The sequence below is a fragment of the Oncorhynchus gorbuscha genome, unplaced genomic scaffold, assembly GCF_021184085.1.
Source record: "Oncorhynchus gorbuscha isolate QuinsamMale2020 ecotype Even-year unplaced genomic scaffold, OgorEven_v1.0 Un_scaffold_879, whole genome shotgun sequence".
Classification (NCBI taxonomy): domain Eukaryota; kingdom Metazoa; phylum Chordata; class Actinopteri; order Salmoniformes; family Salmonidae; genus Oncorhynchus; species Oncorhynchus gorbuscha.
Window position 1 is genome coordinate 42,580 of NW_025745861.1, and position 15,269 is coordinate 57,848.

At 44.7% G+C, this 15,269-nt stretch overlaps 1 protein-coding gene across 1 annotated transcript in view; it reads left to right on the forward strand.

Annotated features, from left to right (window-relative positions):
- LOC124020703 (oxysterol-binding protein-related protein 3-like) overlaps window positions 1-15,269 on the forward strand; it is a 73,113-nt gene that overhangs the window by 37,084 nt on the left and 20,760 nt on the right. The window contains 7 exon segments of the mRNA XM_046335953.1: window positions 1,259-1,378; window positions 7,040-7,115; window positions 7,118-7,176; window positions 7,297-7,360; window positions 9,270-9,348; window positions 12,756-12,900; window positions 14,962-15,106. Of these exon segments, the coding sequence (XP_046191909.1) occupies window positions 1,259-1,378; window positions 7,040-7,115; window positions 7,118-7,176; window positions 7,297-7,360; window positions 9,270-9,348; window positions 12,756-12,900; window positions 14,962-15,106 (688 nt within the window).

The following is a 15,269-nucleotide window of genomic DNA, read 5'->3' on the forward strand; positions in this document are numbered from 1 at the left end:
ATGTGTTGGTTTATTTCTGTCTATTGTGTTGGTTTATTTCTGTCTATTGTGTTGGTTTATTTCTGTCTATTGTGTTGGTTTATTTCTGTCTATTGTGTTGGTTTATTTCTGTCTATTGTGTTGGTTTATTTCTGTCTACTGTGTTGGTTTATTTCTGTCTCCTGTGTTGGTTTATTTCTGTCTACTGTGTTGGTTTATTTCTGTCTATTGTGTTGGTTTATTTCTGTCTATTGTGTTGGTTTATTTCTGTCTACTGTGTTGGTTTATTTCTGTCTAATGTGTTGGTTTATTTCTGTCTCCTGTGTTGGTTTATTTCTGTCTATTGTGTTGGTTTATTTCTGTCTCCTGTGTTGGTTTATTTCTGTCTATTGTGTTGGTTTATTTCTGTCTCCTGTGTTGGTTTATTTCTGTCTCCTGTGTTGGTGTATTTCTGTCTAATGTGTTGGTTTATTTCTGTCTATTGTGTTGGTTTATTTCTGTCTATTGTGTTGGTTTATTTCTGTCTATTGTGTTGGTTTATTTCTGTCTACTGTGTTGGTTTATTTGTCTATTGTGTTGGTTTATTTCTGTCTACTGTGTTGGTTTATTTCTGTCTATTGTGTTGGTTTATTTCTGTCTATTGTGTTGGTTTATTTCTGTCTATTGTGTTGGTTTATTTCTGTCTATTGTGTTGGTTTATTTCTGTCTACTGTGTTGGTTTATTTCTGTCTCCTGTGTTGGTTTATTTCTGTCTATTGTGTTGGTTTATTTCTGTCTATTGTGTTGGTTTATTTCTGTCTATTGTGTTGGTTTATTTCTGTCTATTGTGTTGGTTTATTTCTGTCTATTGTGTTGGTGTATTTCTGTCTAATGTGTTGGTTTATTTCTGTCTATTGTGTTGGTTTATTTCTGTCTATTGTGTTGGTTTATTTCTGTCTATTGTGTTGGTTTATTTCTGTCTATTGTGTTGGTTTATTTCTGTCTACTGTGTTGGTTTATTTCTGTCTATTGTGTTGGTTTATTTCTGTCTACTGTGTTGGTTTATTTCTGTCTCCTGTGTTGGTTTATTTCTGTCTATTGTGTTGGTTTTTTGTTGTGTTTGTGATTTGTCTCTGCTTACGTAGAGCTCTAAACATTACTAAATGTCTTATTATTTTACTTACATTATTCTATTTGGTTTACGTGACATTATTACACAATTACTACATTTGTTTTCTTATGAAGGTGACCAAATGTGTCTTTGTGATTGCTGTGTAAATGTGTTCTTATGATTATTCAGGTGGCTATGCCTGTTCAGCTGAACGAGCCCCTCAACACCCTGCAGAGACTGTGTGAGGAGCTGGAGTACAGCGAGCTGCTGGACAGAGCTGCTAACACACAGGACCCCTTTGAACGCATGGTGAGAGGGGATGTGTACACACACACACACACACACACACACACACACACACACACACACACACACACAGGACCCCTTTGAACGCATGGTGAGAGGGGATGTGTACACACACACACACACACACACACACACACACACACACACACACACACACACACACACACACACACACACACACACACACACACACACACAGGACCCCTTTGAACGCATGGTGAGAGGGGATGTGTACACACACACACACACACACACACACACACACACACACACACACACACACACACACACACACACACACACACACACACACACACACACACACACACACACACACACACAGGACCCCTTTGAACGCATGGTGAGAGGGGATGTGTACACACACACACACACACACACACACACACACACACACACACACACACACACACACACACACACACACACACACACACACACACACACACACACACACACACACACACAGGACCCCTTTGAACGCATGGTGAGAGGGGATGTGTACACACACACACACACACACACACACACACACACACACACACACACACACACACACACACACACACACACACACACACACACAGGACCCCTTTGAACGCATGGTGAGAGGGGATGTGTACACACACACACACACACACACACGCACACACACACACACACACACACACACACACACACACACACACACACACACACACACACACACACACACACACACACACACACACACACACACACACACACACACACACAGGACAGGACCCCTTTGAACGCATGGTGAGAGGGGATGTGTACACACACACACACACACACACACACACACACACACACACACACACACACACACACACACACACACAGGACCCCTTTGAACGCATGGTGAGAGGGGATGTGTACACACACACACACACACACACACACACACACACACACAGGACCCCTTTGAACGCATGGTGAGAGGGGATGTGTACACACACACACACACACACACACACACACACACACACACACACACACATACACACACACTGGACTCCTTTGAGGGTATGGAGAGAGAATATGCTCTAAATACACACACACTGACATAGTACCACTTTCACAATGGGACCCGCACACATACACACACCGAACAGATTCACACATCTGAGCACACAAGACCCCTTCTGAATTATACACACTCTTCACGGTAGTGCTGTAATGTCCTATGGACATTTGATGAGAAATGACATTTCATTCCCACTGACTAGATCCTGATTGGACACTTCGGCTGTAGCCAGTAGTGTGCCTCGGCTCGCTCTGTTTTAAATGACTTGGTACAAATGATCTGTTTGGTTTTCTGCTTTTGTGCATATTATTGTTTGTCAGCAATTGTATATGACTACTAAATGGATTGAGGATTTAGGATCAGCACTTCGCTGATTTGATGGCACTTTGTATTCACTGACCAGTTTCCCTAAAGCGAGAGACATTTGATGAAAGCCTTTGAAGACATGGGACCTCACTGCGGTAATAAATCTGTGTGGAATATATTTCCTGCAGAGCGTTTGTTCCATTTGAAATGATGAATGTGGGTTACCGGCTGCAGTAGCTCAGTGTGAAGGACCAGAACTAGACCCACAGCTTCCAGACTCCTGACCAATAGAAGTTGAGTGGAGTTTGTCAGTTTGTCAGAGAAGTGGGCGTCATAGCGATGATACATGAGGTGAACTAGAGAAAAGGGCAGAGGTGTCAGTAAATACAGGCTGCGTTCCAAATGGCTCCCTATACCCATTAAGCCTCTGGTCAAAAGTAGTGCACTTGGGAATAGGGTGCTATTTGGGATGCAGCATGTATTTATTGACACCTCAGCCCATTTCTCTAGTTCACCTCATGGATCATCGCTATGATTATGTGTTCTCTTCCTCCTCTCACTGCATTATCAGCAGGCAGAGCCAAACATCAATCAATAGCTAGGCATTAGTTACAGACAGAGGTACAGTAATGATACATTAATCAATAGCTAACCATTAGTTACAGACAGAGATACAGTAATGCTACATCAATCAATAGCTAGGCATTAGTTACAGACAGAGGTACAGTAATGCTACATTAATCAATAGCTAACCATTAGTTACAGACAGAGGTACAGTAATGCTACATTAATCAATAGCTAACCATTAGTTACAGACAGAGGTACAGTAATGCTACATCAATCAATAGCTAGGCATTAGTTACAGACAGAGGTACAGTAATGCTACATGAATCAATAGCTAACCATTAGTTACAGACAGAGGTACAGTAATGCTACATTAATCAATAGCTAACCATTAGTTGCAGACAGAGGTACAGTAATGCTACATCAATCAATAGCTAGGCATTAGTTACAGACAGAGGTACAGTAATGCTACATTAATCAATAGCTAACCATTAGTTACAGACAGACGTACAGTAGTGCTACATTAATCAATAGCTAACCATTAGTTACAGACAGAGGTACAGTAATGCTACATTAATCAATAGCTAACCATTAGTTACAGACAGAGGTACAGTAGTGCTACATTAATCAATAGCTAACCATTAGTTACAGACAGACGTACAGTAGTGCTACATTAATCAATAGCTAACCATTAGTTACAGACAGAGGTACAGTAATGCTACATTAATCAATAGCTAAGCATTAGTTACAGACAGAGGTACAGTACTTGTGTTAGTTTAATTACAAGCTGCTCCCAAACCCAGTCCTCCTTGGCCCCCCCTGTGTGCACATTTAGTTTTTTCCCCAGGCGCTACACAGCAGATTCAAACAACCAACTCATCATCAAGCTTTGATTATTTGAATCAGCACTATAGTGCAAGGGTAATGACTAAATGTACGCTTCTTGGTGTCCCCAGGACTTAGTTTGGGAAACACTGATTTAACACAACTGACGCAATTACACATGGTTTTAGTTCTCGGGTTTCTGAGATTACCACAGGTGTAAAGGACAGTATCATCAGCATACATGTCCTTCTGTAGCTCAGTTGGTAGAGCATGGCGCTTGTAACGCCAGGGTAGTGGGTTCGATTCCCGTGACCACCCATACGTAGAGTATGCACACATGACTGTAAGTCGCTTTGGATAAAAGCGTCTGCTAAATGGCATATATTATTATATTATATATACATGTGGGTGTCCACTCCCTTTCACATTGAAGAAAGGTTGTTGATGTAGAGGCTGAATGATAAGGACCAAGGATGGAGCCCTGGGACTCTTCAGGGATGCACCTCCTTGGTACAGCTCAGTACATATACTCATATGGTAGATGACATCACACAGTTGTTGAAGATTTCTGAAAAACCTGGGAATTTTGCAACTATAATCTGTGTTAAAGAGGAGAAGTAGCAGGCAGCTGAAGACAGCTCTAATCTGTGTTGAAAATAAACAGTAGTAGGCAGATGAAGACAGCTGTAATCTGTGTTGAAGAGGAGAGGCAGCTGAAGACAGCTCTAATCTGTGTTGAAGAGGAGAGGCAGCTGAAGACAGCTCTAATCTGTGTTGAAGAGGAGAGGCAGCTGAAGACAGCTCTAATCTGTGTTGAAGAGGAGAGGCAGCTGAAGACAGCTGTAGTCTGTGTTGAAGAGGAGAGGCAGCTGAAGACAGCTCTAATCTGTGTTGAAGAGGAGAGGCAGCTGAAGACAGCTCTAATCTGTGTTGAAGAGGAGAGGCAGCTGAAGACAGCTCTAATCTGTGTTGAAGAGGTGAGTCATCTGAAGACAGCTGTAGTCTGTGTTGAAGAGGAGAGGCATCTGAAGACAGCTCTAATCTGTGTTGAAAATAAACAGTAGTAGGCAGATGAAGACAGCTGTAATCTGTGTTGAAGAGGAGAGGCAACTGAAGACAGCTCTAATCTGTGTTGAAGAGGAGAGGCAGCTGAAGACAGCTCTAATCTGTGTTGAAGAGGAGAGGCAGCTGAAGACAGCTCTAATCTGTGTTGAAGAGGAGAGGCAGCTGAAGACAGCTGTAGTCTGTGTTGAAGAGGAGAGGCAGCTGAAGACAGCTCTAATCTGTGTTGAAGAGGAGAGGCAGCTGAAGACAGCTCTAATCTGTGTTGAAGAGGAGAGGCAGCTGAAGATAGCTCTAATCTGTGTTGAAGAGGTGAGTCATCTGAAGACAGCTGTAGTCTGTGTTGAAGAGGAGAGGCATCTGAAGACAGCTCTAATCTGTGTTGAAAATAAACAGTAGTAGGCAGATGAAGACAGCTGTAATCTGTGTTGAAGAGGAGAGGCAACTGAAGACAGCTCTAATCTGTGTTGAAGAGGAGAGGCAGCTGAAGACAGCTCTAATCTGTGTTGAAGAGGTGAGTCAGCTGAAGACAGCTCTAATCTGTGTTGAAGAGGAGAGGCAGCTGAAGACAGCTCTAATCTGTGTTGAAGAGGTGAGTCAGCTGAAGACGGCTGTAGTCTGCGTTGAAGAGGAGAGGCAGCAGGCAGATGAAGACAGATGTCCCATCAGGGTCTTTGTGGAGTGGAGGAGATGGTGATGATGATGATGAGTGCTTTTTCCCAGTGTGGCCCAGTGTGGCCTATCAGAGGAGACATCCAGATCCAGACAGCATCCACTCAGTCAGCCAGCCATTCTGGCTTCCTCTCAAATGACACCCTATTCCCTATGGGCCGTGATTAAAAGTAGTGCACTAAATAGAGTTCCATTTGGACACAGCCTCTCCCATTCAGTTTCACATTACTGAGGTCATCAGGCCCATTCTACTCAAATGGAGAGGAAATGATTTACGTTTTATTAATTTAACTAGAAAAGTCAGTTAAGAACAAATTCTCATTTACAATGACCAAACCCTACCCCGGACGACACTGGGCCAATTGTGCACCGCCCTATGGGTCTCCCAATCACGGCCAGTTGTGATACAGCCTGGAATTGAACCAGGGTCTGTAGTGACAGCACTAGAACTGAGATGCTGCGCCACTCGGGAGCCCAATTATATCTATATATGTGGGAAATTGAATGGGAATTTCACCAGCAATGATCAGATGTTAGAATGAAGGGTTATTGAATGGTCCATTGGACACAAACTCACTACAAACAGTTCTCCTGCGGACCCCCAGGGGTAATTATGGTGGGACGACCTCTTATCTCATAGAGATGTACCAGAGGGCTAATATCCGGCTCGGGTCGTCTTTGGAGAATGGAGATAGCACAGACAGCGCCATTGAGGGCTGAAACAGGCTTTGGGCCAAGTCCTCTATCCAACTCTATGGTTCCACTTTGCACTTTCTGCCGTCCATAAAAACTGTCATGATGTCATTCTTGGGTTGATCTGTGTTTTGACTAACTACTGTCTGTCTGTCTGTCTGTCTGTCTGTCTGTCTGTCTGTCTGTCTGTCTGTCTGTCTGTCTGTCTGTCTGTCTGTCTGTCTGTCTGTCTGTCTGTCTGTCTGTCTGTCTGTCTGTCTGTCTGTCTGTCTGTCTGTCTGTCTGTCTGTCTGTCTGTCTGTCTGTCTGTCTGTCTGTCTGTCTGTCTGTCTGTCTGTCTGTCTGTCTGTCTGTCTGTCTGTCTGTCTGTCTGTTATCCTGCTCAAGTGTTACTGATGATGGCCATTAGAATGTGCTGATGACTGATACTTGAACAGAAGAGTAATGAACTGACCGGTGCTGTCAACTGTCTGTAGGTGTACATAGCCACGTTTGCAGTGTCGGGGTACGCGTCCAGCTACCACCGAGCGGGAGGGAAGCCCTTCAACCCGGTCCTGGGGAGACCTATGAGTGTGACCGCCCCGACAAGGGCCTCCGATTTGTAGCAGAACAGGTACTGTACACAGACCCACATGTCCTAAATATGACCTGGAAGTATTTGTCCCACATCTGAATAATTCATAGGGTTTGATCCATCAAGTACAAGCCTGCCATTCTTTATCTCTGTTCTCAGGTCAGCCATCACCCACCTATATCAGCATGCCACGCTGACTCTAAAAACTACATATTCTGGCAAGGTAAGTCAACACCATGGTCCTCTACAAACTATTACCCTTTCACCTGATATTCACCCTTTCACCTGATATTCACCCTTTCACCTGATACTCACCCTTTCACCTGATACTCACTTTTACCTGATACTCACCCTTTCACCTGATATTCACCCTTTCACCTGATACTCACCCTTTCACCTGATACACACCCTTTCACCTGATACTCACCCTTTCACCTGATACTCACCCTTTCACCTGATACTCACCCTTTCACCTGATACACACCCTTTCACCTGACAACAGACACTGGGTTTATAACTAGGGGCAAGAGATTTTCCTGACCACGCGGATCACTGGTCTTAACCATACCAGCTATTACAGCTAGTCTAAAGCTTTAGGCCCTAACCAACCATACCAGCTATTAGTCTAAAGCTGGAGTCCCTAACCAACCATACCAGCTATTAGTCTAAAGCTGGAGTCCCTAACCAACCATACCAGCTATTAGTCTAAAGCTGGAGTCCCTAACCAACCATACCAGCTATTAGTCTAAAGCTGGAGTCCCTAACCAACCATACCAGCTATTAGTCTAAAGCTGGAGGCCCTAACCAACCATACCAGCTATTAGTCTAAAGCTGGAGTCCCTAACCAACCATACCAGCTATTAGTCTAAAGCTGGAGGCCCTAACCAACCATACTAGCTATTAGTCTAAAGCTGGAGGCACTAACCAACCAAACCAGCTATTAGTCTAAAGCTGGAGGCCCTAACCAACCATACCAGCTATTAGTCTAAAGCTGGAGGCACTAACCAACCAAACCAGCTATTAGTCTAAAGCTGGAGGCCCTAACCAACCATACCAGCTATTAGTCTAAAGCTGGAGGCCCTAACCAACCATACCAGCTATTAGTCTAAAGCTGGAGGCCCTAACCAACCATACCAGCTATTAGTCTAAAGCTGGAGGCCCTAACCAACCATACCAGCTATTAGTCTAAAGCTGGAGGCACTAACCAACCATACCAGCTATTAGTCTAAAGCTGGAGGCCCTAACCAACCATACCAGCTATTAGTCTAAAGCTGGAGGCCCTAACCAACCATACCAGCTATTAGTCTAAAGCTGGAGGCCCTAACCAACCATACCAGCTATTAGTCTAAAGCTGGAGGCCCTAACCAACCATACCAGCTATTAGTCTAAAGCTGGAGGCCCTAACCAACCATACCAGCTATTAGTCTAAAGCTGGAGGCCCTAACCAACCATACCAGCTATTAGTCTAAAGCTGGAGTCACTAACCAACCAAACCAGCTATTAGTCTAAAGCTGGAGGCCCTAACCAACCATACCAGCTATTAGTCTAAAGCTGGAGGCCCTAACCAACCATACCAGCTATTAGTCTAAAGCTGGAGGCCCTAACCAACCATACCAGCTATTAGTCTAAAGCTGGAGGCCCTAACCAACCATACCAGCTATTAGTCTAAAGCTGGAGGCACTAACCAACCATACCAGCTATTAGTCTAAAGCTGGAGGCCCTAACCAACCATACCAGCTATTAGTCTAAAGCTGGAGGCCCTAACCAACCATACCAGCTATTAGTCTAAAGCTGGAGGCCCTAACCAACCATACCAGCTATTAGTCTAAAGCTGGAGGCCCTAACCAACCATACCAGCTATTAGTCTAAAGCTGGAGGCCCTAACCAACCATACCAGCTATTAGTCTAAAGCTGGAGGCCCTAACCAACCATACCAGCTATTAGTCTAAAGCTGGAGGCCCTAACCAACCATACCAGCTATTAGTCTAAAGCTGGAGGCCCTAACCAACCATACCAGCTATTAGTCTAAAGCTGGAGGCCCTAACCAACCATACCAGCTATTAGTCTAAAGCTGGAGGCTGTTCCTCTTGGATGCACTAACCCTGCTGTTGTCTTTCCTGTGACGTCTTTAGACATGAGGTGGAAAAACAAGTTCTGGGGGAAGTCTATGGAAATAGTTCCTGTGGGCACCACCCATGTGATGCTGCCAGGGTGAGTGCCTTACGGTCCCTCTCAATCTCACTCTACCAGACCCCCCTTACTGACCAACTAGTCACTACATCCATGGTCCAACCAGACCACCCTTACTGACCAACTAGCCACTACATCCATAGTGCAACCAGACCACCCTTACTGACCAACTAGCCACTACATCCATGGTCCAACCAGACCCCCCTTACTGACCAACTAGCCACTACATACATGGTCCCACCAGACCCCCCTTACTGACCAACTAGCCACTACATCCATGGTCCCACCAGACCCCCTTACTGACCAACTAGCCACTACATCCATAGTGCAACCAGACCCCCCTTACTGACCAACTAGCCACTACATACATGGTCCCACCAGACCACCCTTACTGACCAACTAGCCACTACATCCATGGTCCAACCAGACCCCCCTTACTGACCAACTAGCCACTACATCCATGGTCCAACCAGACCCCCCTTACTGACCAACTAGCCACTACATCCATAGTGCAACCAGACCACCCTTACTGACCAACTAGCCACTACATCCATGGTCCAACCAGACCACCCTTACTGACCAACTAGCCACTACATCCATGGTCCCACCAGACCCCCTTACTGACCAACTAGCCACTACATCCATGGTCCAACCAGACCCCCTTACTGACCAACTAGCCACTACATACATGGTCCCACCAGACCCCCTTACTGACCAACTAGCCACTACATCCATGGTCCAACCAGACCCCCTTACTGACCAACTAGCCACTGTCTCCATGGTCCAACCAGACCACCCTTACTGACCAACTAGCCACTACATCCATGGTCCAACCAGACCCCCTTACTGACCAACTAGCCACTACATCCATGGTCCAACCAGACCCCTTTACTGACCAACTAGCCACTACATCCATGGTCCCACCAGACCCCCTTACTGACCAACTAGCCACTACATCCATGGTTCAACCAGACCCCCTTACTGACCAACTAGCCACTACATCCATGGTCCAACCAGACCCCCTTACTGACCAACTAGCCACTACATCCATGGTCCCACCAGACCCCCTTACTGACCAACTAGCCACTACATCCATGGTCCAACCAGACCCCCTTACTGACCAACTAGCCACTACATACATGGTCCCACCAGACCCCCTTACTGACCAACTAGCCACTACATCCATGGTCCCACCAGACCCCCTTACTGACCAACTAGCCACTACATCCATAGTGCAACCAGACCACCCTTACTGACCAACTAGCCACTACATCCATGGTCCAACCAGACCCCCCTTACTGACCAACTAGCCACTACATACATGGTCCCACCAGACCACCCTTACTGACCAACTAGCCACTACATCCATGGTCCAACCAGACCCCCCTTACTGACCAACTAGCCACTACATCCATGGTCCAACCAGACCCCCCTTACTGACCAACTAGCCACTACATCCATAGTGCAACCAGACCACCCTTACTGACCAACTAGCCACTACATCCATGGTCCAACCAGACCCCCTTACTGACCAACTAGCCACTACATCCATGGTCCAACCAGAACCCCCTTACTGACCAACTAGCCACTACATACATGGTCCCACCAGACCCCCTTACTGACCAACTAGCCACTACATCCATGGTCCAACCAGACCCCCTTACTGACCAACTAGCCACTGTCTCCATGGTCCAACCAGACCACCCTTACTGACCAACTAGCCACTACATCCATGGTCCAACCAGACCCCCTTACTGACCAACTAGCCACTACATCCATGGTCCAACCAGACCCCCTTACTGACCAACTAGCCACTACATCCATGGTCCCACCAGACCCCCTTACTGACCAACTAGCCACTGTCTCCATGGTCCAACCAGACCCCCTTACTGACCAACTAGCCACTACATCCATGGTCCCACCAGACCCCCCTTACTGACCAACTAGCCACTACATCCATGGTTCAACCAGACCCCCCAAACCTGTTGTCAATGTCCAGATATCACTCAAATAGATAATAGACTGATAATATAGTAATACGACTGATAACGGACTGATAAAGACTGATAGACTGATAACAGACTGATAATAGACGGATAACAGACTAATAATAGACTGATAGTAGACTGATAACAGACTGATAATAGACTGATGTACTGATAACAGACTGATAACAGACTGATAATAGACGGATAACAGACTGATAATAGACTGATAGTAGACTGATAACAGACTGATAACAGACTGATAATAGACTGATATACTGATAACAGACTGATAACAGACTGATAACAGACTGATAACAGACTGATAATAGACTGATATACTGATAATAGACTGATAGTAGGCTGATAACAGACTGATAATAGACTGATAACAGACTGATAATAGATGGATAACAGACTGATAATAGATGGATAACAAACTAATAACATACTGATAATAGACTGATATACTGATAACAGACTGATAACAGACTGATAACAGACTGATAACAGACTGATAATAGACTGATATACTGATAATAGACTGATAGTAGGCTGATAACAGACTGATAATAGACTGATAACAGACTGATAATAGATGGATAACAGACTGATAATAGATGGATAACAAACTAATAACATACTGATAATAGACTGATAGTAGGCTGATAACAGACTGATAATAGACTGATAACAGACTGATAATAGACTGATAACAGACTGATAATAGACTAATATACTGATAATAGACTGATAACAGACTGATAATAGACTGATAATAGACTGATAATAGACTGATAATAGACTGATAACAAACTAATAACAGACTGATAACAGACTGATAATAGACTAATATACTGATAATAGACTGATAACAAACTAATAACAGACTGATAACAGACTGATAATAGACTGATAACAAACTAATAACAGACTGATAACAGACTGATAATAGACTGATAACAGACTCATAATAGACTGATATACTGATAACAGACTGATAACAGACTGATAACAGACTGATAACAGACTGATAATAGACTGATAATAGACTGATAATAGACTGATAACAAACTAATAACAGACTGATAACAGACTGATAATAGACTGATAACAAACTAATAACAGACTGATAACAGACTGATAATAGACTGATAACAAACTAATAACAGACTGATAACAGACTGATAATAGACTGATAACAGACTGATAATAGACTGATAAACTGATTTAATTATATTAAAGGTTCCTTTGTTGTTTTATACAGTGACCTGCGTCTTATCTCATGCGCACACACACACACACACACACACACACACACACACACACACACACACACACACACACACACACACACACACACACACACACACACACACACACACACACACACACACACTGAAACACAAACCTATTGTGACACGCCCTCTCCCCGTCCTGCAGGTTTGGGGACCACTATGAGTGGAACAAGGTCACGTCCTGCATCCACAACATCCTGAGTGGGCAGCGCTGGATAGAACACTACGGAGAGATCTCCATCAGGAACACCAGCACTGATATCTGCCAGTGTAAGGTCACCTTCATCAAGGTGAGAGACGGGGGGGTGTATAAACCGGAGGGGATATTCCACCTGTTTAACCTGATATTTAGAGCAGTCAGTATCTGGGTGTGTGAGTCCCCCCTGGCCATGGCAGTAATAAAGCTGCTTTTCAGTGAGAGATATCCAGCCACTCTCCAGTCTAACTGGACACTGGAAAGCTGCAAGTGTCGTGGAGAATCGGATCAAATAAAACGCATTACAGAACTTGTGAAATCAATTCGGCTTTTAATACAAGAGTATAGCAAGCCGGGATGGTCCGTGGAACACACCGCTTTTCCAGAGCCCGGGCTCCAGTATTTATCCACATATTGCATATGAGCCCATCCCACATGCAAAATGAGTTTACATTCCAATCCGTGCATCCTGCTTGTTCAGCTCAATAACGCCCATACCTGCTTTCCATCAGATTATAAGGATGACAAGACCCTTGCTTTGTTCCTGCACTTAACTAAATGCATTCTTTTGTTTGTGTATTATCTAAGATCAGCAGACTGTGTCTCCTCAGTTTCTAGCGTGTCCAGCTATACTAAAAATACTATACATTCCTCTATTTTACAGCCCTATGTTTTGGCTCTGCACTTAGCTCAATATGTTCCTAAAAATATGCGAACTATGTCTATTGGTCATCAGTTAGTCATTTGACTGACCCCCTCCTTTGTATATCCCTCTGGCCTTGGTATGTCCAGCTATCCTAGCACCTGTGTCACCTTCCCTTCATGTAGTCTGTTTTTAGTGTTCAGCTATTCTATACATCTTATGCATTTGTCTATGTGTTATATTTGCTCCCACACAAGCTGAGTGGAAATGCTTCTTTATAAGTGATGCGGATTGGTGAAAGGGTTGTTAAAAGCTTAAATTAGTCAAAACTGTGTTACACACACACACACACACACACTCTGAAGAGTTGAAAGGTCTACTGCAGTGTAGAAGGATGCCAGGTCAAGACATGTAGGAGCTTATTATACAATATAACCTCTCCTGTCCTGTCCTCTTTCCTCTCCTTTCCTCTCCTCTCCTCTCCTCTCCTCTCCTCTCCTCTCCTCTCCTCTCCTCTCCTCTCTCCTCTCTCCTCTTTCCTCTCTCCTCTCCACTCTCCCCTCTTCTCTCTCCCCTCTCCTCTCTCCTCTCACCCCTCTCCTCTTTCCTGTCCTCTCCTGTCCTCTACTGTCCTCTCCTCTCTCCTGTCCTCTCCTGTCCTCTACGATGCTGTCCTCTCCTCTTTCCTCTCTCCTCTCCACTCTCCCCTCTCCTCTCTCATCTCTACCCCCTCTCCTCTCCCCACTCCTCTTTCCCCTCTCCCCTCTTTCCTATCTCATCTCTCTCCTCTCATCTCTCCTCTCTCCTCTCTCTCCTCTCATCTCTCTCCTCTCATCTCTCCTCTCACCCCTCTTATCTCTCCCCTCTCTCCTCTTTCCTCTCTCATCTCTCTCCTTTCTCCTCTCCTCTCTTCTCCTGTCCCCTCATCTCCTCAGTGGTTCTCATTGTAAACTACTGTACTCTACTGGTTCAGCATGTTGCGTTTGAACATAGATAACTCAACACTACCATCTACTGGCTGGTATATGAAGATGAAAATAAAGATCTAGTATGACTCTTCTTACCCAGAGTGACTCATAGATCAGAACCCTATTCCCTATACACTCTTAGAAAAAGGGTTTCAAAGGGTTCTTCAGCTTTCCCCATAGGAGAACCCTTTTTGGTTCTAGGTAGAACCCTTTTTGGTTCTAGGTAGAACCCTTTTGGGTTCCAGGTGGAACCCTTTTGGGTTCCAGGTAGAACCCTTTTTGGTTCTAGGTAGAACCCTTTTGGGTTCCAGGTTGAACCCTTTTGGGTTCCAGGTAGAACCCTTTTTGGTTCTAGGTAGAACCCTTTTGGGTTCTATGTAAAAACCCTCTGTGGAAAGGGTTCTACATGGAACCAAAAAGGGTTCTCCTATGGGGACAGCCGAAGAACCCTTTAAGGTTCTAGATAGTATATTTTTTTCTAAGTAATATTTAGGCCAGGGCTTGATATTCAATAACAATGTTTTGCATTCCTCCCTGTGTACAGGCCAAGTACTGGAACTCAAGTGTTAACGAGGTGGAGGGCACCATCACAGACCACAAGGGGAAGGTCATCCACAGACTGTTTGGGAAGTGGAACGAGGGGGTGTACTGTGGAGACCCCCCCTCTGCCACCTGCATCTGGAGAGCCAGTATGTATGATTGTACTAACAGCCTGAACCTGTTATACTGAGCCCAGTGTCTTGACCTACACATGTTACAGATCAGGGCTTTACATGTTGAGCCCAGTGTCTTGACCAACACATGCTACAGATCAGGGATTTACATGTTGAGCCCAGTGTCTTGACCAACACA